This window comes from Urocitellus parryii, chromosome 1, assembly GCF_045843805.1.
Source record: "Urocitellus parryii isolate mUroPar1 chromosome 1, mUroPar1.hap1, whole genome shotgun sequence".
Taxonomy (NCBI): Eukaryota; Metazoa; Chordata; class Mammalia; order Rodentia; family Sciuridae; genus Urocitellus; species Urocitellus parryii.
In genome coordinates, this window is record NC_135531.1 from 147,205,166 (window position 1) to 147,229,609 (window position 24,444).

Sequence of the window (24,444 nt, forward strand, 5' to 3'; positions counted from 1 at the left end):
TAAAGGGCTGAAATGACAAAAGCAATTCCCTGTGTCATAGCCCTTGGAAAAACCTCAGATAAGAAAATAAAAATTTGAGAATGTTCCAAGTGTCTTCCAAATGTACCAGATGTCCTTGAGAGCCCCCCAATCTTAATGTCGACAGTTGGATTAAGATACCTGGGGTGGGGTGCGGGTAGACAGAGGATCTGTAAGATAAGACATTCCTGGCCTCAATTAGTGGAAAAGTCTATTGGTCTCATTCCTGTCAAGTCCGTTCCTGTTAACTAGTACCATGCCTGTTGATATGGTACTAGGGCTCCAAGATAATTCTGTTCTTGAATTTTTAAAATGGTATTATTTTAATAAAAAAGGAGGATGATAAAAGGATTTTAATTACAGGGATGTCAAATTGTCACCAGGGACCCAAGCAGGCCTGAGTATAGAGAGCTGTGTGCCACTTTTCTAGGGCCCCTGTCCACGAAAGCATCCTTTGGCAACATTAGCATCCTAACATGGTCCCCAAATGGTCAATGCTAAAGGATGTAGTGTCGAGGAAAGAAAAGGACCAGGTAGAGAAACAGCATCAGCCTTGAACATGACTGTAGGCCAGGTGTGTCTTTGGAAAACTCATGCCACCTTTACCCTTCACTCTGGATTAGATAAGTGTCCCCCATATGCTAAAGGACTGTTCACAGCTCCTGGAACCTTTAGTAGGTGGGGTCTTGTGGAAGGAAGTTAGGTTATTGGGGCGTACCCTTGAAGGGGACATTAGGACCCCTGCCTCATATTGGTTCTCTCCCTCTCTCTCTCTCTCTCTCTCTCTCTCTCTCTCTCTCTCTCTCTCTCTTTCCTTCCCAATGCCATGCAGTGAGCACTTGCCTTCACTATGAGTTGATGCCATGATGTCTTGCCTTGCCACAGGCCCAAAGCAAGGAAGCCAACAAACCACTGACTGAAACTCCAAAACTATGAGCCATAATACACCTTTTCTCTTTTTAAGTTAATTATATCCAGTGTTTTGTTGAAGTAACAAAAAGCTGACCAACACGTCCTTTGACCCCCTACTAAGGCCTATGGCCTTCTGGACGCCCTACATGACCCATATGAATCCTGCTCTGATGGTAGAAGGCCCAGCAGAGTGGCCACTGGAACAGGAAGGGGTTTGGTGTTCGAAGGTTCCTCACAGCCCCCCACAGCCTCTTTGTCACTTCTTATCCCACATTCTTCCTGTAAAGTCTGCACTCCTGACACAAATAATGTCTTTGGAGCTCATGCAAGAAATTTGAGGAATAAATGAGGAGTTGCGTTAGTCCCCTGAATTTTTACAAACCTCCTATTGCCTCCATGTCTGTGGTTGCTAGCCACTAATTATTAGGTGTTTGGCCTCTGTCAGCATTTCATAAACTGTTTTTGTTTTCTGTGGGACATGACAAGCACTTTGTCAAGGCTGAATTTGAGGCCTGCAAGCCAGAGGTGAAGTGAGAGGGGCTGAGCTTGGCTCGGGGAGGGTGCTGATGGGACTGTGAGTCTGTCTATGGCATTTCAAGCTATAGTCAATATGGTAGGGAAAGCACTGAACTACAATTCAGCAAAATAGTAATAAATAAATTATTTATTAATAACGTCTGCCTTTTACTGTGCCAAGCAGTAAAAGTCTTCAGTATCCTCTAATCTTCACAAGAAAATCTTTAACAGAGCTCTTACAGATGAGGAACCCATGGCTCAGAGAGGGGAGGTCACCCAGCTAGGAAGAGCGGTCTGTCAGGGAGTGAGTTTGGCTGCACAGAACAGAAGAACAGAACACAAGTCACCGTGCAGAGAACAAGTCAGGAGAGTTTTTCCCTCTCACACATGGGAATTCTAAAGGCGGGCAGTCCAGGATAGACTGTGTGGTTTGTTTTGTGTTACTAGGAATAAAATACCTGAGATTGGGTAATTTATGAATAGAAGTTTACTTGGCTTATGACTCTGGAGGCTGAGAAGCCTAAGAACTGACAGCAGCACCTGTTCAACATCTGGTGAGGCCTTCATGCTGCATATAACATGGCAGAGGGCATCACATGGCAGGACCGGGCAAGAGTGTTGTTCAGTGTGCTAGTTCAATTAATGCCATCATAGGTCCCCACCCCACCCCCACCCGGCTTCATGACCTCATCTAATCCTAATTACCTCCCCAAGGCCTCATCCCCCCAAATGCTATTTAACATATGAGTTTGGAAACAGTTTTCACCACATTCAAACCATAGGAATGGTTAATCCATCTTGTCAGGAGGGGCCTATGTCCCTTCTAGTATTTGCCTGTACTTTCTTCAGAATGTGGCCATAATGTCCCTCCTCCAGGAAGGAAGAGGAAAGCGTCCAGGCAGAAGGCACTTTCAGCTGGGGCTTCCCCTTCCGTGGAGACTCTAGCACCTCTCATCTCTTTGCTTCTGCCGTGTCACATGGTCCTATTTTCTGTCATGGCTACTGTGTCACTGCATCTACAGTTAGGATCATATTCATTCTTCATCTATCCCTGCAGGGAAGGTATTGCCAGCCCCTGGGTTCTAGCTCAATCCCACTATTACATAGCTGAGGGGTCTAAGCCAATCCCATTCCTCTCTAGCCCTCATTTTCCCATCTGTTTTACAAGGGACTGGACTCCATAAAGTGTTCTTAACTTGTGTTCTCCAGACCCATAGGGATCTCGGATAAAATCCAGGAAGGACGGTCATGAATTTGGATAGGAAAACATTTTGCTTATTTTCAATCACCTCTAATTGAAATTTAGCATTTCTTTGTACTCTGACTGTGGGGAGCAGACCACAGTAATTTTAGCAGAGCCTGTGACTTCTTCAGCAAAAGAATCATAGGCATTTTACAGCATATTGCAGTTGAATCAGACATCATTTACATGTATCAACTTCAAAAGTATTGCAGTCATTGGACAAGGTTATATTTAATGTATTAGTAAAAAATGTGTATGTTCCAAATTTTGTTAAGATTTCAGTAATTGTACCTCAATATAACTTATCTCCTTCATAACCCTATGTATTGTGTTGAATGCATTTAAAAGCATTTTTCTGAGAGGGGGGTCCATACATTTCAGCATTCCACCAAAGGAGTCCATGGCATGGAGCAAATGAGAGGAAGAATTCTTGGATTGATGTCTCTTTGTCCCTCTCGATATTAATGAAACTCTCCCACTAGCTATCATCTGGAACAAGTCACTTCAGCTCTTGAGTTCCTCAGTCTTTTCCTAGGTACTATGGCAATAATACTTGCTTTTTCTGGCATGGGGCTGAAAGGAGAACCAAAGTCATCCACATGTAAACACATGCAGGTGCAGAGCTGATGCATATTCTTTACATAGGGTCAGCCCCAGCAGCACTAAGACAAGACTGAGTCTTATTAACTGATTCAACTCTAGATGCCGCAGTCTGGCTGGGCACAAATCACGAGCCACTGAAGCAGGAACAATCTTTAAAATAGCGCTAGAACTCAAAAGTAGCGGCAGAGCCGGATATTAACGCCTTGCCTGTCAATCAATACTGTTGGCAAAATGCCAGGGGCCATACAGACTCGGCTGTGGCTCTCAGCATCTAGATGTGTTTCCCAGAGATGCTGAGGATTTTCTATCACTTCCACATAAGTGGTCCTGCTCCAACCATATGTTTTCTAGTGCCACATTGGAAACAAACTAGTGTAAAATTCAATAGTAAAGGGCAAAATGGAGGCTGGGGATATAGCTCAGTTGGTAGAGTGTTTGCCTTGCGAGCACAAGGCCCTGGGTTCAATCCCCAGCACCACAAGAAGAGAAAGAAAGAAAGAAAGAATAAAGGGCAAAATGTACCATAAGTACATGTGTTAGTCAGTTTCTCATTGCTATAAAGAATACCTGAGATAATCAACTTATAAAGAGGAAAGGTTTATTTTGGATCATCGCTTTAGAGGTCTCAGTCTTTGATCACATGGCCATTTCTTTGGGGCCTGTGGCAGGGCAGCACAAGATGGGGAGTGCACAGTGGAATAAAGCACTCACCTGGTAGAAAGGAAGTGAAACAAAGAGGGAGGGGTTGAGGTCCCACTATCCCCTTCAAGGAACGCCCCCCTAACCAGGAGACCCTGGTACACTAGGTTCCACCTCTTAAAGGCTCCACCACCTCCCAATAGCACTACCTGGGGAGCAAACTTCTACCACATGGACCTTTACTTTACTGCTAAGCTACAGCCCCAGCCCTTTTTATTTTTATTTGAGACATAGTCTCCATAAATTGCTCAGGCTGGCCTTGACCTGGGCCTTTTCCTATTAAGCCTCCTGAGTACTGGGCTCTCAGACATGAACCACCGTGCCCAGTTTTAGCTTCTTTACTTTCACCCTTTTCTTTTTTTTTAATATTAATTTTTAAAAAATTTTTAGTTGTAGATGGACATAATAACTTTATTTTATTTATTTATTTTTATGTGGTGCTGAGAATCCAACCCAGTGCCTCACACATGCTAGCCAAGTGCTCTACCACTGAGCTACAGCCCCAGCCCTCACCCTTGTTTTTTTATAATCCATTCACCACACCATAACCAAACTTCAAAAACATGAATCATGCCAGGTGCAGTGGTGTGTCCCTGTAATCTCAGCAACTCAGGAGGCTGAGGTGCCGCAGTTTGGCTGGGCACAAATCACGAGCCACTCAAGCAGGAACAAACTTTATTTCTGAACTCCACCAGCACATTCCACACACGCTCCCTGGGAACTCTCCGGAACGCCACACGGCTCCTCCAGGAACCACCAACGGGAAATCCCTCCTCTGGCACTTCCCCAACCAATGGGAACTCTTCAGGAATCCCCACGAGAGCTCAATCAGAACTCACGGGAACTCCGCAAGAACGCAAAAGTCATCATCCCTTAATGGCTCGCTGGCGTCACCTCTCAACCACTACTTCTGGCAAAAATGCCATGCCTCATCCCGATTTGGCTGTAGCCCTCAACACTGAGGCAGGAGGTTCACAAGTTCAAAGCCAGCCTCAGCTATTTAGCAAGGCCTTCAGCAACTTAAACCCTGTCTCAAAATTTAAAAAGAAAAAGAAAAACAACTATGGCTATAACTCAGTGGTAAAGCACCCCTAGGTTCAATCCCCAGTACTAAATAAATACATTCATAAATAAATAAGGAGACTAAAGTTATTTTAAGGATTACCTACAATTAAAAATGTAAAATAGGGTAGGGGGTATAGCTAAGTGGCAGAGCACTTGCCTTGCACCTGTTTGATCCTCAGCACCACATAAAAATAAACAAATAAAATAAAGTCATGCTGTCCAACCAAAAGAAAAAAAATTTAATGTAAAATAATGAGCACAGCCCCTGCCACATGTAGGTTCTGTATGAGCCAATCATGGTGGTGCATGCCTATAATTCCAGCCACCCAGGAGGCATTATAAAGAGGATCGTAAGTTCTTGGCCAACCTTGGTAATTTACCAAGAACTTGTGTCAAAATAAAATAGAGTTAAAAAAAAAAAACTCCTGGGTTCAGTCTCCAGTACTGCCCCCCAACACATACACAAATTGTCTATGAATATTTGTTGTTCTGGAAAGTCTAAACCTCTCATGAATGAGTCAGGAGCAGCCAATAGCCATTTGGGACAACTGCACATTCGAAATTTACTTAATTCAACCAAGGTGTTGAGTTTCTCATTTTATGTAATTTTTATTCATTAAATTTAAAATCTAAAGTTTAAGTTATTGGGAAGTATAGTTGAAAAAATTTTGTTTCCATGAATCTACTTTTTTAACTGCAAATTTCATTAAATACAAATACAAACTCAAGTATTTTTATGAAAATTTTATGTTCAAATTGAGATATACCATAACAATAAAATATATTATCTCAAGGACTTAGTATAAATTAAAAAACATAAAATAACTTGTTAATAATTTTTGTAATAATCCCAGGCATGGTGACATATGCCTGTAATCCCAACTACTTGTGTGACTGAAGCAAGAGGATTGCAAGTTCAAGGCCAGCCTCAGCAATTTAGAGAGACACTGTCTTAAGAAAGAACATAAGAAAGACTATAGCTCAGCGGTAAAGTAGCCCTGGGTTGAATCCCTAATACTAAAAAATAATGATGATAATAATAATTTTATATTATTTACACGTGTTTAAATAAAATGTTACTAATTTTATTTAATAATGTTATTAAATTAATTTCACTTCTTTTACTTATTTTTAATGCTGCTACTAGAAGTTTTTAAATTACATATGTGGCTCGTGTTATTTTCTATTGGTCATGCTAATCTAAGGGAAAACAGAAAATTAGAAATTTAAATTTGTAGAATATTAACTCTTGATTGTGTCTCCAATTCTCAAATTTCAATTCGAAGATCGGAACTGGGAAAAATCAAAAGTAATAGTATTTTTTTTCAAAAGTAAAATCAATTTTATTAAAGATCTTTCCAAATGTCCAAAGCAAACAATTAATGAATTCCAGAGTCGGGGGGACCTACATACGATGAAATTTTAAGTATACCAGGATGACAAAAAGTACTTAAAACATGTCCACCCATAATAGTGGACATGAAAGACTTTCTTTTTTTGACCTTTCTTGAGTATCTTCTTCTCTTTGGGTTTTTTTTTTTTTTTTTTGGGGGGGGGAGCGGGTGGGTGGTACTGGGGATCAAATCCAGGCGCACTTGACCACTGAACCACATCCTCAGCCCTTTTTGTGTTTTCTTTAAGATACTGAGTTGCTTGGCACCTGGCTTTTGCTGGGGCTGGCTGTAAACTCGCCATCCTCCGGCCTCAGACTCCCGAGTCCCTAGAATTGCACCACCTCGCCAGGCAGGTTATACCTATTAATATTTACCATATTAAAATTATATTTGAAAATTTTATTATTTTTTATTTTTTATTTTTTAAAGAGTGGGAGAGAGAGAGAGATGTTACCGCTTTTGACCGGTGACGAGTTCTTGCTCCCCGATGTTGAAGAATAACACCAAAGAAGCACGCCGAGGCAAGGTCAGAGTAGAAATTAGAAATTTATTAAAGGACAGAAGAAAAGACTTCTCCCGGAGGAAGAAGGGGACCCAGAAGGTGGAATCCGTGGAAGTGCAGTTGTCTCCCCTTTTTATAGTTCTTTCAGTGATGGAATGTAGGTTGGAAGGCCCGAGGGGTGGGACACAAGTGGGCCAAAGGAGTAGTAGGAGCAGGAAGGACTTCATTATCACTTCTTGGTGATGGGCTATCTCCAAATCTGCTGGGGGCTATTCATTAATACTTCTTCCAGGTGGACTTTGGCCTAGGGCCTTTTCGGAACTTCATTAACATTCCATGAGTTGTCCTGTTTTCCCTGAGTCATTCCCAGCATGGCCTCCATTTTAGATTTCACTCGGTATTAGACCCGATTTACCTAACTACACTGACTACCTAACTTTAAATCTGGCTAATCTGGCTTCAGAGAGAGAGAGAGAGAGAGAGAGAGAGAGAGAGAGAGAGAGAGAGAGAGAATTTTAATATTTATTTTTTAGTTCTTGGCGGACACAACATCCTTGTTTGTATGTGGTGCTGAGGATCGAACCCCGTTGGGACGCATGCCAGGCGAGCATGCTACCGCTTGAGCCACATACCCAGCCCTATATTTGAAAATTTTAAATGTTTATTTATTTATTTATTCATTTATGGTAAGAATACACCCATTATATGCTAACATAAATAATATTTTATAGGTAATGTTTATATTTTTAAATAATGACTTTAAAAAAAATCCAGTGAGAAGAGTAGCATTGTTTTAAATTCTGAGAAATCTTTGGCTAATAGAGGACAACTAGAATCTCACGTCTCCTTTGCATTTGATCTGTTGTACTATCACATGACCCACAGCCTCTGGAAAGCTACACTGTACATTTAAAAGAAAATTAATGTGAAAACGAAAATTACAACCTAGCATCATCATGAAAACTGTTACCTCGCAATGGACCCTTTGAAAGGCATCAGAGAGAAAACTTCCTATAAGGTTTGTTTCCAGATTCTTCTAAACATTGAAAGAGTAAAATAAACAAGGACTTTTTTTTTTTTTTTTTTTTTTTTTTTGGTACTAGGGATAGAATCCCAAGCCCTTTTTTTTTTTATCTGTTTTGAGACAAGGTCTCCCAAGTTGCACAGGGCCTTTCTAAATTGCTGAGGCTGGTTTGAATGGCGGACAGATTTTTTTTCTTGGGTGGGGCAGGTAGAGGGGATTGAACTAAGGAGTGCTGTACCACTGAGCCACACCCCCAGCCTTATTTTGTATTTTATTTAGAGACAGGGTCTGAGTTGCTTAGCGCCTCGCTTTTTGCTGAGGCTAGCTTTGAACTGCTTCAGCCTCCCAAGCCGCTGTAAGTACAAGCGTTAGCCACCAGGCCTGGTCAGATTTTTTCTTTTTAAAATTTTTTCCTCTTTCCTGCTAAGAATAACTTGGAGTTTTGCCGTAACCCAAGATGGCATCCGCCTTTCATACCGTACAATGAAGTCACGCAGTGACTTAACACCTTTCCCCCAAGAAGCTGCCACTACATTTCCCAGAATACTTTGCCAACGGCGACGCCATTGGTCGGCGCCGACGGAAGTGCACCTGACTGAGCGGAAGTAGAAGGTCTCGGAGACTGGCTAGGTAGAGTGCGGAGGATCTGTGAGGCTGTGAGTAGCCGGTGGGTCTGGCGGCGTGACGGTGAGGAACGGGGCTAGGGGATACTCTGCTGGGCAGGGCAGGGTGGCACTTTCATAACCTTGCAGTCTGCGTTCTTCTGCTTGACCTGGGAGCGGGGAGAAACAGGATTTGGCTCTGGAGGCGAAATCTCCCTATTACTTATCTTGGTGCTTTAATTAAGTTTTCGTGGACCGAGCTGGGGTGAATTCGGACTCTTTGTCGCGACACAAGGATCATTGGCGTGATTTTGCTGCGACCAGAGGGCGGGACTCCTGACGGTCTGACTCAGCTTCTAGAGCAGTGGTTCTTCAGTGGCTGCACCTAGTATAGTTTTAACATTTTTTAACTCAGATAGACACCCCGGCGCGACTCCATACCAAGAAATCAGAATCTAAGCAGGGTCTGGAGAAAAGACTTCTAAACCATTCCGAGTGTCATTACGCAGCGAGGATTGAGAACTACCCCTCTAAGAGCCTGATTTTGATGCCTACGAGGATCCTCTTAAGGACCCGCTACTCCTAGTCTCGCTTCCTACTGTTAGCTAGGTGTGCTTATCACGTGCATTTTGGTTACTGATCGTGGTTTGGGCACGGATTCCATTTTAGCTCCACCAGACGCTTATTCTTGGGATTCTGGTAGTGTTGCTGGCAAAGACAGACCGTGGTTTCTTATTCGTGTCTTTCGTCATTCGCTGAATAAAAATGAAGGCCTTACACTTGGGATGCTGATGCAGAAGATCGTAAGTTCTAGGCTAGCCTCAGCAACTTAATGAAACCCTGTCTCAATAAGAGGGATGGGAATGTAGTTCAGTGGTAGCAAGCCAGGCCCTGGGCCTTCCTTTTTCTTGCCAATGTTATAGCTACTTCTTTTTTTTTTAACTGCACCTGCAAAATGCCAGCGGGAAACGTGGGAGAGTCACCTTAATATCCATCTCTTGTTAGGAGCTGAGCATGTCCTCATTAGCAGTGAGGCCTTAGGGTTGGATTCCCAACTTGCAGGGGTGTTGCCAGGGTGGGAGTGGGGAGTTTGGTCTCTTGGTGCTTATAAGTAATTCTGATACCAAATTTGACAAGGAAAAGTAATTCAGTTAAAAAAATATTTGGCATTATTTAAGTTCATGTTGACTTTTTTGTAGGGGGGAGAGTTACCACTGAGCTCTAGCCCCAGTTCTTTCTATTTTTTTTTTTTTTTTATTTTGAGATAAGGTCTTGCTAAGTTGCAGAGGGTCTTACTAAATTGCTGAGGCTGGTCTTGAACTTTCCATCCACCTGCCTCTGCCTCCCAAGTTGGTGGGATTACAGATAGGCCACCATAATCTACTTTTGAATAATGTGAAAGGAATAATGAAAGGAAGATAGAATGTGTTTTGGGGTTTGTTGCAAAGGTTTGTTTAAGTGTGAAAAGCAGAATTATTATATTTTAGAATATAAACATCATTATATAACAGAAGCATTTTCTTTCCCAGAGTTTCATTCAGCCTCCCTCCCTCTCTGAATTCAGCATGGAGGAGAAGTCAGAGAATTGTAAGGTTCCAGAGGATCTATTCAATGGTTTGAAGGTTACAGATCCCCAAGAAGCAGAGAGTGTGAGCCCTGCAGTTCCTGATCCCAAAGATGAGCATTCCCAGAGCAAGCTGCCAAAGGATGACAAGGCCCATCCCCAGGATGACCAGGGAGAAGAGGAGTATTTTCATGACTGCAGTGCCTCATTTGAGGAGGAGGAACCAGTAATGGATAAGGTTGAGAGCAAAGCTGATGATGGTGTGAATTCCTCTGAACTAGATGAAGAATACCTAATAGAACTGGAAAAAAACATGCCAGATGAAGAGAAACAGGTAAATATTTGTTGATTGTACACACTTGGCTCAAACTGCTTTTTAAAAATGAGTAAATGTAGCTGGGCATGATAGTAACAACCTTTAATCCTAGCAACTTGGGAGTCTGAAGCAGGAGGATAGCAAGTCCAAGGCCAGCCTCAGCAACATAGCAAAATTCTATCTCAAAATAAATTAAAGATCTGAGGATGTAGCTCAGCAGGAGAGTATTTCTGGATTCAATCCCAGTACCAGAATAAAAAGAGTAAATGTGATTGTTACTGTAAAATAGACCACTCCATGTGTGTAAAGGATGACTTGCCCTTTTGTGTCCTTATTACTTCAGTACTAATAGATATGAAATAAATCAGTAGCATAGTAAAGATGCATCGTGTGTGTCTACTTAGCAAAGAAAATTCCTTTTTTTCCCCCCTACAAACTTGCAGTTCCTTATGTCTTACTTCAGGATTCTGTTTTCCAGTATTATTTTCTACCATGTATGCACATATTTTAGCTTTTTTATGTTCTCTTCTAAGGTTGGCTGCTGACATTTCTGTAGTGAATATTTTTTGTTTATGATATCCTTCTGTTGATCATTCTCCTCTTCTCTAGCAAAATACGACTGCCTGAAAATCTTGGTTGTATTTTGATTCTAGAGGACAGTGACTGGATCTCAGGGAACAGCATTGTTATGGTAGTAGCTATCATTTGTTGAACACCTTCAGTGTGCCAGCCATTGTACTGAAAATGTTTCTCAGGGGGTTTTTTTGTTTGTTTGTTTCGTTTTGGTACTGGGGATTGAGCCCAGGGCTGCTTTATCAGTGAGCTCTATCCCTACTCCTTTTTATTTTTTTATTTTGAAGCAGTGTCTTGCTAAGTTCCTGAGGCTGACCTCAAACTTGTGATCCTCCTACCTTAGCTTTCTCAGTCCCTTGGATTACAGGTTTGCATTCCCATGCCTGGCCACTTGTGTTTTAATTTAATCTGTACCACATACCTTTGAAATACTACTATTCCCCAACAGTGGTAAAATAACTTCCCCAGGATCATACATTTAATAAGTGGCAGAACTGATTCTCAAACCCAGATCTGTTTGATTCAAATTCCAAAGTATAATATAAATTTAATAACAAAAAATAATGATTTTCCTTTAAAGTAGATACATTAGCTAAATGTACATGGTTCTGCTTCTTTCCTTCCCTGGGCCATATTCTTTACTGAGTAAACTTGATCTTTTGGGAACAAAAGTCTTGGTGTGTCCTCCACATATCCTCCTCTCTGATCTCACAGGCAAACTTGTCTGAAAAGTTACCGTAATATCTGAGCATGTCTACAAAGAACTTGAATGAGATTGTAGTTTATGCTGTTCCAGAGCTTGCTCACTGAACAGGTTTGAGTAAATTGATAGGTTGGAAATGGGTAGAGATAATAAATGTGCATTGTAACATAGGGGGTGGGTGGGCAGCGCCGGATGGGGAGAAGCATTCTTCTCTGTTTCTTTCCTTAGACACTTTCCATTATCAAATCAGTTGGTTTTAATGTGAAAGTGTTAGCTTTTGAGCAAATGTGTACAACCAAAAGAGGAGGCGTATAATGCAAAAATAAACCAAGTTCAACAACTACCTCAACAAATATGTCTCAGAAAATAAAATTAAGCCCAGCATTAGAGAAATGCTTTCCCAGAAAGTAGATTTTCCAGAAAGCATTGATATAGGCTTTGTAGAAGCATTGATTAATTTTTTTTCTTCTGAAGTTAGCAATGCTATTTTGACACTTTAATATATGTTGCCCTGGCATTATAGTGAATTTTCTAGTGCCATCTAGATTTGACAGTTGAGTGATTTGGCTCCCATCATCTCATACTCTTAAGGTTCTACAATTTTATTTATTTGTTTGTTTGTTTACTGGTACTAGAGATTTAACACAGGGACTCTTTACTACTGCACTACCATCTCTAGCCCTTTTTGTTTTTTGTTTTGAGACAGGGTTTTGCTAAGTTGCTGAGGCTAGCTTTTAACTTGTGATCCTCCTGACTTAGCCTTCTTATTTGGGATTGTAGGTGTAAGCCACCCCACCCAGCTTTTTTTTTTAATGAATTCTTCCAAATGGAAAGTTTTACTAGTTTTGTAGTGTTTTTTTTTAGTTGTTGATAGACCTTTATTTTATTTATTTATATGTGGTGCTGAGAATTGAACCCAGTGCCTCACACTTGCCAGGCAAGTGCACTACTGTTGAGCCACAGCCACAGACCCCCAAACCGAGCTTTATACATATTTTTAAGATAATTGTTTATAAATTATTTATAAACTTAATATTTTAAATAGTATACAGCTTTTCACTTTGTTTCCTCTTTTTTGTTGCTTTTTTCTCCCCACTTTTTTAAATTGGTACCTTGTATTTGTACATAATGATGGGATCTGTTGTCACATATTCATACATGCCCACAATATATAGCAGTATAATTTGGCCAGTGTCATTCTCCAGTATTTTCCCTTTCCTTTCCCTCCTCCCTCCCCCCAGTTCCTTTACTTGATGGATCACCCTTCAATTTTCATGAGTCCCCTCCCCATCTCTCTTTTTCCTTTTTCCTCTCTAGCTTCCATATGCGAGAAAATGTGACCCTTGACCTTCTAAATTTGATTTATTTTGCTTAACCTAATGCTCTCAAGTTCCATCCATTTTCTGCAAAGACATTTTCCCGCAAAATTTGATTTTCTTTATGACTGACTACAACTCCATTGTGTATTTATATCACATTTTCTTTATCCATTCATCCATTGATGGACACCTAGGCTGGTTCCATAGTTTGGCTATTATGCTGCTATAAACATGAATATGTTTGTATCATTATAGTATTATGACTATTCTTCAGGATGAATACCAAGGAGTGGTATTCATTCCTAGGCTTTTGAAGAACCTCCATGCTGATTTCCATAATAGTTGTAACTGTTTTTCTTCTTATTAAAAATTAGCATTTAATTTAAATGGAGTGGGAAAGTATATTAGTTCTGATATGAAAAATTTAATGCATTTTGACAAATGTGTACACTTCTGTAGTTCATAGCTCTGTCAAGATGTAGAATAGTTCCATCGTATCTGAAACTCCCTATGTATACTTTTTAGTCAATCCTCTCCTACCAACTCGGGAACCATTGTTCTGATTCTTATCACATAGGTGATTTTTTTTCCTATTCTATACTTTCATTTGGGTGTGTGAAATATGTATGTATGTATTCATTTTTTTAATTTGAACATTTTGTGTTTTACATTTTTTATATAAACTTAAATGCTTTTATAACCTATTTGTAAGAAGATCTTAGCAATAACATACAGCAATGAGAGTCCTGTTATTTTTAGAAATTTAATCCATTAACTCTAAGGAAACAACCTATGAGACAGAAGTCTGCCTTTAACTAATTGTGGTATACTCCGTGCGCTATTTTTATACTAGTTTGTTAAATATCTCTGTGAAATGTCATCATCAATCAGCAAAACAGATGAAGAAATATCTTCATTTCATATACGGTTTGGTTTTTGCATTTATATGCTCCTATTAGAATAGGAGTATATTACACTTGATTTTACAGAGCTTATGTAGTTCAACAGCAAATGAAACACAAATGGCCAAAAAAAAGTGGACTTTCAGCCTCACTAATAATTTAAGAATGCAAATTAAAACACTGTGTCTCATCTCTCACATCAAACATTGATCTGATGTTGAGAAGATGACACAAATTCATGTACTAATATTGGGAATTTAAGTTGCAACATAAATTCTATGAGATACAGATATCAAATTTTTAATATAAACATAGGCACAGTGGTTCTGAGGCAAGAAGATCATAAGTTCAATGCCATCCGAGGCAACCTAGTGAGACCCTCTGTCAAAATTAAAAAGGGCTGGGGATGTAGCTCAGTGGTTAAAAGCAATCAAGTTCAATTCCTAGTACCGAAAAACTACATATATTTATTTATTTATTAATATGAACACTTCTTTAGACCAGGGCTGTCAATAGAACTTTATGAAATGATAGCAGTGTTTTATAATTGTACTCTCCAATATGGTAGCCACTGGCTACATCTGGCTGCTTATCACAGTGTCACTGATTCAGATGCGACATTAAATTTAACTTTACTTTACATTTGTTTACATAGTCATGTGGTTCGTATATACCATTTTGGACAGCACACCTTTAAATCCCTGATTCTCTTCTAGACATTTATTTTAAGGAAGTCATTAGAGATGTGTAGAAATGTATGTACAGATATAAAGATGTATTGCAGCATCATATATAACTTGGAAAGCTAGAAAATGTTGAATAGAGGGTATTTGTAGTTGTATTTGGTCTTTGTCTCTGGTTCCCATCACTGACCCCTAAAACCCTTGGAATTTCCTAATGGTTGTTTATGATGAGTGCCTTTTGATAACACATGATTTTATGCTAATTAGGTAATTTAGGATGAACATCTAGATGATTGGCTCAAGATGGGGTTAGTCACCCAAAAGACAGAGGGATTAGAGGAATGGACCTTTTTTAGCCCCATCAACCAAACTCCAGAAAAGGAGAAGAGGCAGGTGCTGGAGATTAAGCTCTATAAAAATTCTTGAATGAGATTTGATAAGCGTCCAGGTTGCTGACCCCATAGGTACTACGAACATGGTGCTTACAGAGGACATAGACGTTCAGCCCCTCTCCTCCCAGACTTTACCATATGCATTTCAGACATACCATATGCACCTGACTGTTTATATGTATCCTTTATAATATTTTTTTTTATAAAAAACTGGTAAATGGAAGTAAAGTGTTTCTGAGTTTTGTGAACCATCTTAGTAAATAATCAAAAACTAGGTGGTGGGTAGTATGAACTGGTCATTAGAAGCACAGGATACAACTTAAGACTTCTGTTTGGTGTCTGAACTAAGACAGTCTAGTAAATCAAGTTTTTAGCCTGTGGACTCTGAATTAAATTATAGAAATTATAGGACACCCCCTTGTGGTCTGCTAGAAAACTGCTTGGTGTGGAAGAATCCTCACATTTGGGGTCAGAAGTATCATAAGAATATATAGTAGGAGAGAAACTGTTTTTCTCAGAGTATCATTTAAAATTTTTTTTTCATGTTTATAGAATTTGGTTGTTAAAAAATATAAGGAATAGGAGATGTAGCTCAAAGTAGTGTATTTGCCTATTGTGCCTGAGGCACTGGGTTTGATCTTTGCACTGGAAAAAAAGGTGGTGGAGGGAGAAAACTAAATAATATTTATTGACATGGAAGGATACTTGTAATGCTAAATGCATTGAGCAGGTCATACAACAGTGCTGATACATCCTAAGTTAAAAACCTATATGAAAATATGTTTATATATGAAAGTATTAAAGGATATACACTAAAGTATAAGGAGGAAGTAGTGTTTTTTTTAATTGGTTTTTCACAACATTACAAAGCTCTTGACATATCATATTTCATACATTATTAGATTGAAGTGGGTTATGAACTCCCAATTTTACCCCAAATGCAGATTGCAGAATCTCGTCGGTTACACATCCACAATTTTACATAATGCCCTATTAGTAATTGTTGTATTCTGCTACCTTTCCTATCCCCTACTATCCCCCCTCCCCTTCCCTCACATCTTCTCTCTCTACCCCATCTACTGTAATTCATTTCTCTCCTTGTTTGTTTTCCCATTCCCCTCACAACCTCTTATATGTAATTTTGTATAGCAATGAGGGTCTCCCTTCATTTCCATGCAATTTCCCTTTTCTCTCCCTTTCCCTCCCATCTCATGTCTCTGTTTAAAGTTAATCTTTTCTTCCTGCTCTAGGAGGAAGTAGTTTTGAGGGATTTGATGATTAGCAGATTTTCACTTGTATTTAACGTAATTTTGTAATATTTGCTTTTTTAAAGTAAGTACAAATTACACATATAATCATTAACAACAAAAATGCTATTTTATTTTGAGAATATAAAGAAATAATAATTGATTTTTTACAACCAAAGTGTATGTTCTACCAAAACCATGTGAAATAACCTCTTTGGTCCCTTAGGAAATAAATGCTGCCCTGTATGGAATACATACAAACACACACACACACACACACACACACACACTCTCTCTCTCTCTCTCTCTCTCTCTCTCTCTCTCTCTCTCTCTCTCTCTCTCTCTCTCTCTCTGCAGGTTGTATATCCTTGATCTGAAAATCCACACTCTGAAGCTTTCTTTTTTTCTTTTTTTTTCTTTTTTTGGTGAGGGGACTAACCTAAGGAGGCTCTACCACTGAGTTACATCCCTAGTCCTTTTTATTTATTTTAGGTTATTTAATTAATTTATGTATTTATTTGCAGTACTGAGGATTGAACCTGAAATATTTTACCATGAGCTATATCCTAAGCTCATTTTTAAAATTTTTTATTTTTGAGGCAGGGTCCGGCCTCAAACTTGGCAATCCTCATACCTCAGCCATAAGACCTCAAATGATAGGATTATAGGCATGCACCCTGAGGGTCAGACTTAAATCTGAAACTGAGTGTCATGTCAATGCTCAAAAAATTCTGCATTTTCAGATTAGGGATGTTCAACCAGTAAAGTCTATGCAAATATTCCAAAATCTGATAGAAAGTGATTAAAACATTTTTGATAAGTGATACTCGTCATACAAAGTTTCTCTTTGGATATAGTCAAGTATCAGTAAACATGGTCTGTTAATCAAGCTAACTTGTCCTGTGGTTAAGAAGATAATTTCTGCTTCAGTGGAGTGTGACTTCTCAGCAGAATCAAAGAGTAATGGAAGAGGAAGGCAGTTAAGATTTGGTTTAAAAAAAAAAAAACAGGCAAAATTTTTTATTAAGAGAGAACAGTACACACAGTACTGCAGCACATCTTAACTGTTTGTGAAAACCTAAATGTAGGCATGACTGCCCACCGAAATGGGATTTTAGCTAACATTTTTAAATGTACTAGATAAGCAAAGTAGTGATAGTGAAAGGATTGGCTGAGGTGAAGAACAGATTAGGCAGCAGATGAAAACTATTGCTATAATAATTATAATATGACATAAAGATGATGTCTCAGTCTGTTTGGACTGCCATAACAAAGTCTTCAGACCAACTACTTTATAAACCATAGAAATTTACTGCACACAGTTGACGGCTGGGAGGTCCAAGTTCAAGATGCAGCAGATTCTGTGTCTGGTGAGATCTGTTTCTCATAGATGGTGCCTTCTTTGTTTTCCCATGACAAAAGGGACAAGGCAGTTCTTTTAAGGGCACGAATCCCACTCATGAAGGTAGAACTATCACTTATCACTTCTCAATGGCCCCACCTCTGAATATCACTGTAGTGGGGATTAGGTCTCAACATGACTTTTGGGGGGACACATTCAGACTATAACAGATGCTTACAGTATTAAGAAAGGCCTGTAGCATACTGCAGTGTTGTGGTATTGATCAAAGAAAATCACCTTTTATGGGGTATTTGTCATAATATAGTTTCTTAGGCTTCGTGTATAAATTTCCTGGGTAATTCACATGAAGTTTGAGGACCACTGTCATTGGAGCCTTCATTAAATGGCTATTGAACAAATACTATCATTTTCTTCCCTGTGAGGACTGATAATTGGCCTTATAAGTTAGAGATTTTTATTTCACTCATTTATTCAAGAAAGACTTGCACTTCTTCCACATGCCAGGCATTGTTTTAGGTCCTAGGGATGCAGTAGTTTCAGTTCTTTCTTAGGTTTATTCCAGCTGGGAATTACCAAAGCCAGGAGTGAAGTTAAGATGAAGTGATACAGGGGTGGGAATTGAAAGGATGGGACTGTGGTCTGAATGTTTCTGCCCTTCCAAAATTCTGTTGACCCTTGATCCTAATATTGAGTTTTGGGGCCTCGGCTAGATGTGGTGAGCATGTCTGTAATCCCAGCTACTTGGGAGACTCAAGCAGGAGGACCACAAGTTCTAGGCCAGCCTGAGTGATTAGCAAGACCCTGCCTCAAAATAAAAATGATAAAAAGGGCTGAAGATGTAACTCAGTGGTATAACACCCCTGGGTTCAATCCCCAGTACCTCAAAAAAGGAAAAGAAAAAAAGAGATGGGCCTGTTAGATCATGATTAGATTATGAGGGCTGCATACATAAATGGGATTAGTATCCTTATAGAAGGGCTTCAAGGAGCTCATTTGACCTTTCCTGTCTCCTTTTGCCATGCGAGGCTATTGTGGTTCATCCCTTTATCCATGTGAGAACTTGTCAAGAAGGCATCTTATGCCTGGATCTTGGAATTCACAGCCTTTAAAACTGTGAAAAATAAACTTCTATTATTTATCAATTACCTAGTCTGTGGTATTTTGCTATTATAGCTTGAATGGATTAAGACTGCTTTACAGGCTGGGGATGTGGCTCAAGCGGTAGCGCGCTTGCCTGGCATGCATGCGGCCCGGGTTCGATCCTCAGCACCACATACCAACAAAGATGTTGTGTCCGCTGAAAATTAAAAAATAAATATTAAAAAAAAAAAAGACTGCTTTACATTGGCTGGTCAGGTTATCCTCTGGGAAGGTGGCATTTCAGCAGAGACTTGGGGGGTGGCAGGGAGTCAGTGTGTGATAATCTGAGGGATCTTCCAGACAAATGTAGCAGTTAGTATAAAGGCTATAAAGTAGCAACCAGCTAGGTGTGCTCTTGGCATGTTCAAGGAAAGAAAGGACCAATGGCTGGATTATAGTGATTTAAGGAAGAGAGTGGGTTAATGAAGTAAGCAAGGGTCTGACTGTGGAGCACTTCATGCTTACGTCATGGTAAGAAATATGAAGTTTATTCCAAGGGCAGTAGGAAACGTGGGTGATTTTAAAGCCAGAGAAAAGGCAGCTACTCAAGTAGCTGGGACTACAGGCCCCCACCAGCGTGCCCAACTTAAGAACATTGTGGTTCTTCTTCAGAGAATGGAGGGATTGAAGAAGGTTATGAGTGAGCATTTGGAACCAATTAGGCCTAATGCAGTACCCCAGGCCAAGATAATAGTAGCTTGAACTGTGGACCTGAAAAGAAGTTAATAATTTCAGCATGTATTTTGGATGTAGAGTTGACATATTATGGGATTCAGTTGAATGAAGTGAAAAATATGGATGGTTCCTTAGCTTCGGTAACTGTAGGGTTGCTGTGGCCTGTATTAAGTTGGAAAATGAAGGGACATTGGAGTTAGGAGACCTGATTTTTCCCTGTAAAGACAGAAAACTTTTTGTATTTTGCAGTGCTGGGGAATCAAACCCAGGGCTGTGCAGATGCTAGGCAAGTGCTCTACTACTGAACTAAACTATCTTCACCCAAAGGTTTTATTTTCAAGCCAAATTGTATCTCTAGTTATTTTAATGGATTTGTTTGTATCTGGTATTCATTTACACATATGTATATATTTTGATCTATTTAAGTAAGGGATCAAAGAATCTGTTGATTGGTTGTGCACTCAATGCATATCTGGGATCTTAAAACATTTTCATTAGGCTCAGAAATGTATTTAAAGGATTATACTTTGTCTTTAACTCAGAACCATTACATTTCAGTCTTTTCTCCTGTTCCACTCATTTTTCTTAGATTCCACATTACTTAATCTTTTTTTTTTTTTTTTTTTTTTAAGACAGGGTCTTGCAAGGCTGGGCTTCAAACTGAAGTTCCTCCCAACATCAGCCTCTCAAGCAACGGGGATTATAGGCATGCACAGCTTTACTTACTCATTTGATACCCATGTTTTTTTCACATTATTATATCATTTTCATAATCTTACCAATGTTGTTGGAACTGTGGGACATGTCTTCAGTGAATACTCTTGCTTCCAGAATATTTTCCAGTAACTTTTTCCACAGTGGCCTGCATATTCCTGGTAGTAACTTCATGAGCAAGCCCTTTATGATTTTGATGTTTCCCTTCTCTTTCATTTCCAATGGGCTTCCTTTTGAACTAAAGTTTTTATTTTAATTAATTTCTTAAAATAACCACTATTGGGTTTGATAAGTGCCCTCAGCAAGTGATTGAATCAAATCCTAAAATTTAGCCAGGTGTGGTGGTACACATCTATAATCCCAGCCCCTCGGGAAACTGAGGGAGGAGGATCAACAGTTTGAAGCCCTGTCTCAAAATATAGAATTAAAAAGGGCTGGGGATGTGGTTCAGTGGTAGAAAACCTCTGGGTTCAATATCTAGTACCACTCCAAAACAACATCAACCACAAAGATCTAGAACTTAAGAACTATAAGAAACTTTTTTGGACATGAATTTAAAACACAAGTGGTGCTTGTTCTAAACTATTTGGAAGTTAATGGGATATATTTACATCATTTGCTGGTAGAAAGTTTAAAGTGAAGCTTACCTGTAATGTCAGCAACTCAGGAGCAGGAGGATTACAAGCAACTTAGTGAGACCCTAACCCACAGTGAAGAATAAAAAGGGTTGGGGATAAAGCTCAGTGGTGGAGCACCCCTAGCTTCAATCCCTGCACTGTGCAAAAATAAATAAATATGTTGAGTGGCAGTCAGTATTTGCTTTGTTTACTAAGAAAGATTATATCCCATCTGATTCAAATGTATGATATATCAAGATTATTGTACTGTCATGTGTAACTAATTAAAACAAAACAAAAAGATTACTTTGTGTAGGTCAGTGGTTCTCAAAGTTTATGGTGCTGAAGAATCACAGGAAACTTATAACTCTGCAAAGCCCTGAGAAGTATTTGACACTGCAGACCTCTGAGGTAGCAGCCAGACATATGCTTTGTTAGCAAGTATCCCAGGTAATTTTGATATTGGGAGGACTGTGTCCAAGTTCTTCAGAAAGCAGAGAGCCACATAGAGCCAGATAAGTGAGCTACTTAACCAGCACATTGACTGCACTTAACATCAGAAGAATGGCTTTCCAAATTGGTTTTCCTTTTACCCCCTCGTGGTCTAAAAATGATTTCTTGGGCAGAATTTAAGGAGTACTGAAGTAGGTAATTTATTTCTATTAAACTGCGTTTTGGAAAATACAATATTGTGTGTGAAGAAACAGAAATATTTCCAAGATTAATTCCTCATAGAGCAGTCATTTGTTTTTTGTTTTGCTTTCCCAGAAGGATAAGACTTAATGAGTGTAAGGTTCTATCCATAGCTTACTAGAGTCAAAGATCCTCCTTGTGACTCCCTAGAGGACCTGTAAAATTGACTTGCGGAAAGACAAATGGATCTCTATGTGTAAAGCACATAATGTCCACTTTCGAAGAAAACAAAAATGATAGCTCTTGCTTTTTTTATGGTAAAGAATTCCCTTCAGAATAATTTGTACACCAGTGCCCCTAAGCCCTTTCAGTGCTTGCATTCCACATGGTGGCTTTGTCATTTCACCTGGATGGGACTAGCAGAAAGTTCTGTTGCATTTGCTTCCACTTTCCAGCACTTGAGCAAGTATGTAACTTTTTTTACTCTTCCTTTTACCCAGATGTGATTGATCTCTTGGGTTGGTGCTTGGCTGTTTTTTTTTTTTGTTTGTTTTTTTGTTTTTGTTTTTTTTTTTTTTGTAGCAATTACTTTAGAAAGCTGCAGGGGGAAGCAGAGAGCTACCAATAAATGTATAGTACAGAAATGAACTTGGTGGTATGAGGCCTACCACCTCATACATGGTGATATGAGGCCCTCCATTTGTCTGTTAAACATGTGCTTACTATGGGATTACTTAATTCAGAAATTATTTTAAATGCATTTAATGCAAATTTTTATGTAATAATGATAAATGGCTTGTATATTTGTAAGCTCCAGGTCTCCCTAATACAAGTTAATCTTGTGAATACTGACCTAAATTAAATTCGCGTCGAGCCAATACTGCATTATGGAGAGTCCCTGTTGGGCAGTGGTTTTTTCTTGAGAAGCAGGTAGGAAAAAAAACTATCTCAGATTTTTGCCAGGTTACACCAAGAATTTAAAATCAGTTGAAGTTGAAGTTCTCTACCTTGGTTTTCTCTCTCTCTTTCTCTCTCTCTCTCTCTCTCTCTCTCTGTGTGTGTGTGTTTCCTATTAACTAAACTTCATGTTGCTTCTAATGTTTTAATGAATTAATCCATATAGAGCTTTTAACACAATGTGTGACATATAGCAAGTACTCTGTGCATGCTGGCTATTATATAAGGTAATGATGTGCAAATCTAACATTGCTGGGCAGGGTAGCGCACGTCTGCAGTCCACACTCACATCAGTATAATATAGTTAGATTCATTTGTTACTGTTTGTGTTCTATTTTAGTACCCTTACTGATTTAACTATTAATTTTTGAGTATATGAAACAACTGTGATTCTTCTAATCAGAATTTACAAAAAAATATCCTCAAAGAAGTTTCTGTCCTTCATCACTGCTGGCTTATGCCTATTCCCCACCCCTTTTCATTCACTTCCTTTAGGTAGCAGTCTTGTTAATTTTTGATCTATCATTCCTTTAATTCTTCTTTGCAAATGGGCAAATACATGTATATTTTCTTATATTTCCTTTTATATTTAAAGGTTAGCATATTTTAGATATTGTATTTCACATTTTTTTACTTAGGAATATATTCTAGAAATGATCATATCAGTTCATAGAAATCTGCATTTTTTTTCCAGCTGAATAATATTTCATTCTATGGCCATAGCATCAGGAATTCCACCACTCCTGTGCATGAGAATTTAGATTATTTCTAGTATTTTACAATTGTAAAGATTACTGCAGCAAATAACCTTGCATATATAGTTTCATATTGTTGGAGATATAGCATCAGGGCAGATTCCTAAAGAAATGAGATTGCGGGGTCAAAAGATAAATGCATGTGTGATTTTTTTTTTTTTTTTTTTAGGAAGTGTCACATCCCCATCCAGAAGGGTTGTGCCAGTTTATATCCCTACTAGTAGTGTGTGAGGCAACCTGCTTCCCCCGCAGCTTCACAGCCTCTCCAATGGTATGTGTAGTCATACCTTTTTTTTTTTTAATTTTTAGTTGTAGATGGACACATTACGTTTATTTTATTTATTTATTTTTATGTGGTGCTGAGGATCGAACCCAGTACCTTACACTTGCTAGACAACTGCTCTACCACTGAGCTACAGCCCCAGTCCTTGTCACACCTTTAATTTTTGCCATTCTGATAAAGAAATTATATTAGTATTAATTTGTGTTTTTTAATTATAGTGAGGTAAAGCATTTTTTTAAGTGTAGGGTTCAGTGGCGTTAAGTACATTCTCATCATCATCATAACCATCACCAATCTCCAGCTCCAGAACTGTTTCATTTTTCTGAAGCAAAACCCCATGTCAATTAAACAGTAACTCCCAATTACACCCTTTCTGTACACCCTTCCTGTAACCACTTTCCTATATTATTTCTATGACTTTGACTGCTCTAAGTCCCTCATTTAAGTGGAATCATCCACTGACCTTTTGTGTCTCTCCTGTTGTACTAAGTGTGATGTTTTCAAGGTTTGTTTGTGTTACAGCAGTATAAGTTTCATTACTTTTTAAGGTTGAATAATATTCCATTTTTTTATCCATGGACTCTGAGTTGCTTCTGCCTTTTGTCCATTGTGCCATAAGTATTGATATACAAATACTTGTTTAGTGTCATTTGTCTTGGGCTTTAATTATAGTGAATGTATTGCCTCGTTTTGCTTTGTTAGTCAAATACATTGTTTTAGTTTTTCTGTAATCAGATTTATTAATCTTTTCTTGTGTTGCCTTTGAACTTTGTTAGAAAGCCGTCATGCTGAAGTTAAAGAGGGATCATCCATTTCTTCTTTTATGGCTTCACTTTTTACATTTATATCTCCAATCCATTTGGAGTTTATTCTTATATGTGCTATGGCCCGTTGGTCTCATTTTATCTTTTTCCAAATGGCTACCATTGTTTTAGCACCATTTTTAAAAGTCTATCTTTGCCTCAGTGATGTAGGTAAATTTTAATAGCAGCTAAGATGAAATTTGTATCCTTTTCCAAATGTTTACCTT

General features: G+C 38.9%; 1 protein-coding gene and 1 non-coding gene across 6 annotated transcripts in view; both read left to right on the forward strand.

The window, feature by feature from the left end:
• The first annotated feature begins 3,699 nt into the window (after nucleotides 1-3,699).
• On the forward strand, nucleotides 3,700-3,773 carry Trnaa-ugc (transfer RNA alanine (anticodon UGC)). Its single transcript has one exon. It is a non-coding gene; the product is annotated as a tRNA-Ala (tRNA).
• Nucleotides 3,774-8,556: 4,783 nt separating this feature from the next.
• Ttc1 (tetratricopeptide repeat domain 1) overlaps nucleotides 8,557-24,444 on the forward strand; it is a 47,351-nt gene continuing 31,463 nt past the window's right edge. Inside the window, exons 1-2 of one of the 5 annotated variants that reach the window (XM_026395382.2) lie at nucleotides 8,557-8,632; nucleotides 10,108-10,476. In XM_026395382.2, coding sequence (XP_026251167.1) covers nucleotides 10,144-10,476 — 333 coding nt within the window. In that variant the 5' untranslated portion in view covers nucleotides 8,557-8,632; nucleotides 10,108-10,143. Of the gene's footprint in view, nucleotides 8,664-8,935; nucleotides 9,188-9,241; nucleotides 9,382-10,107; nucleotides 10,477-24,444 lie in introns of those variants that run through there. The other 4 variants (XM_026395381.2, XM_026395380.2, XM_026395383.2 and 1 more) reach the window with 4 other exon arrangements.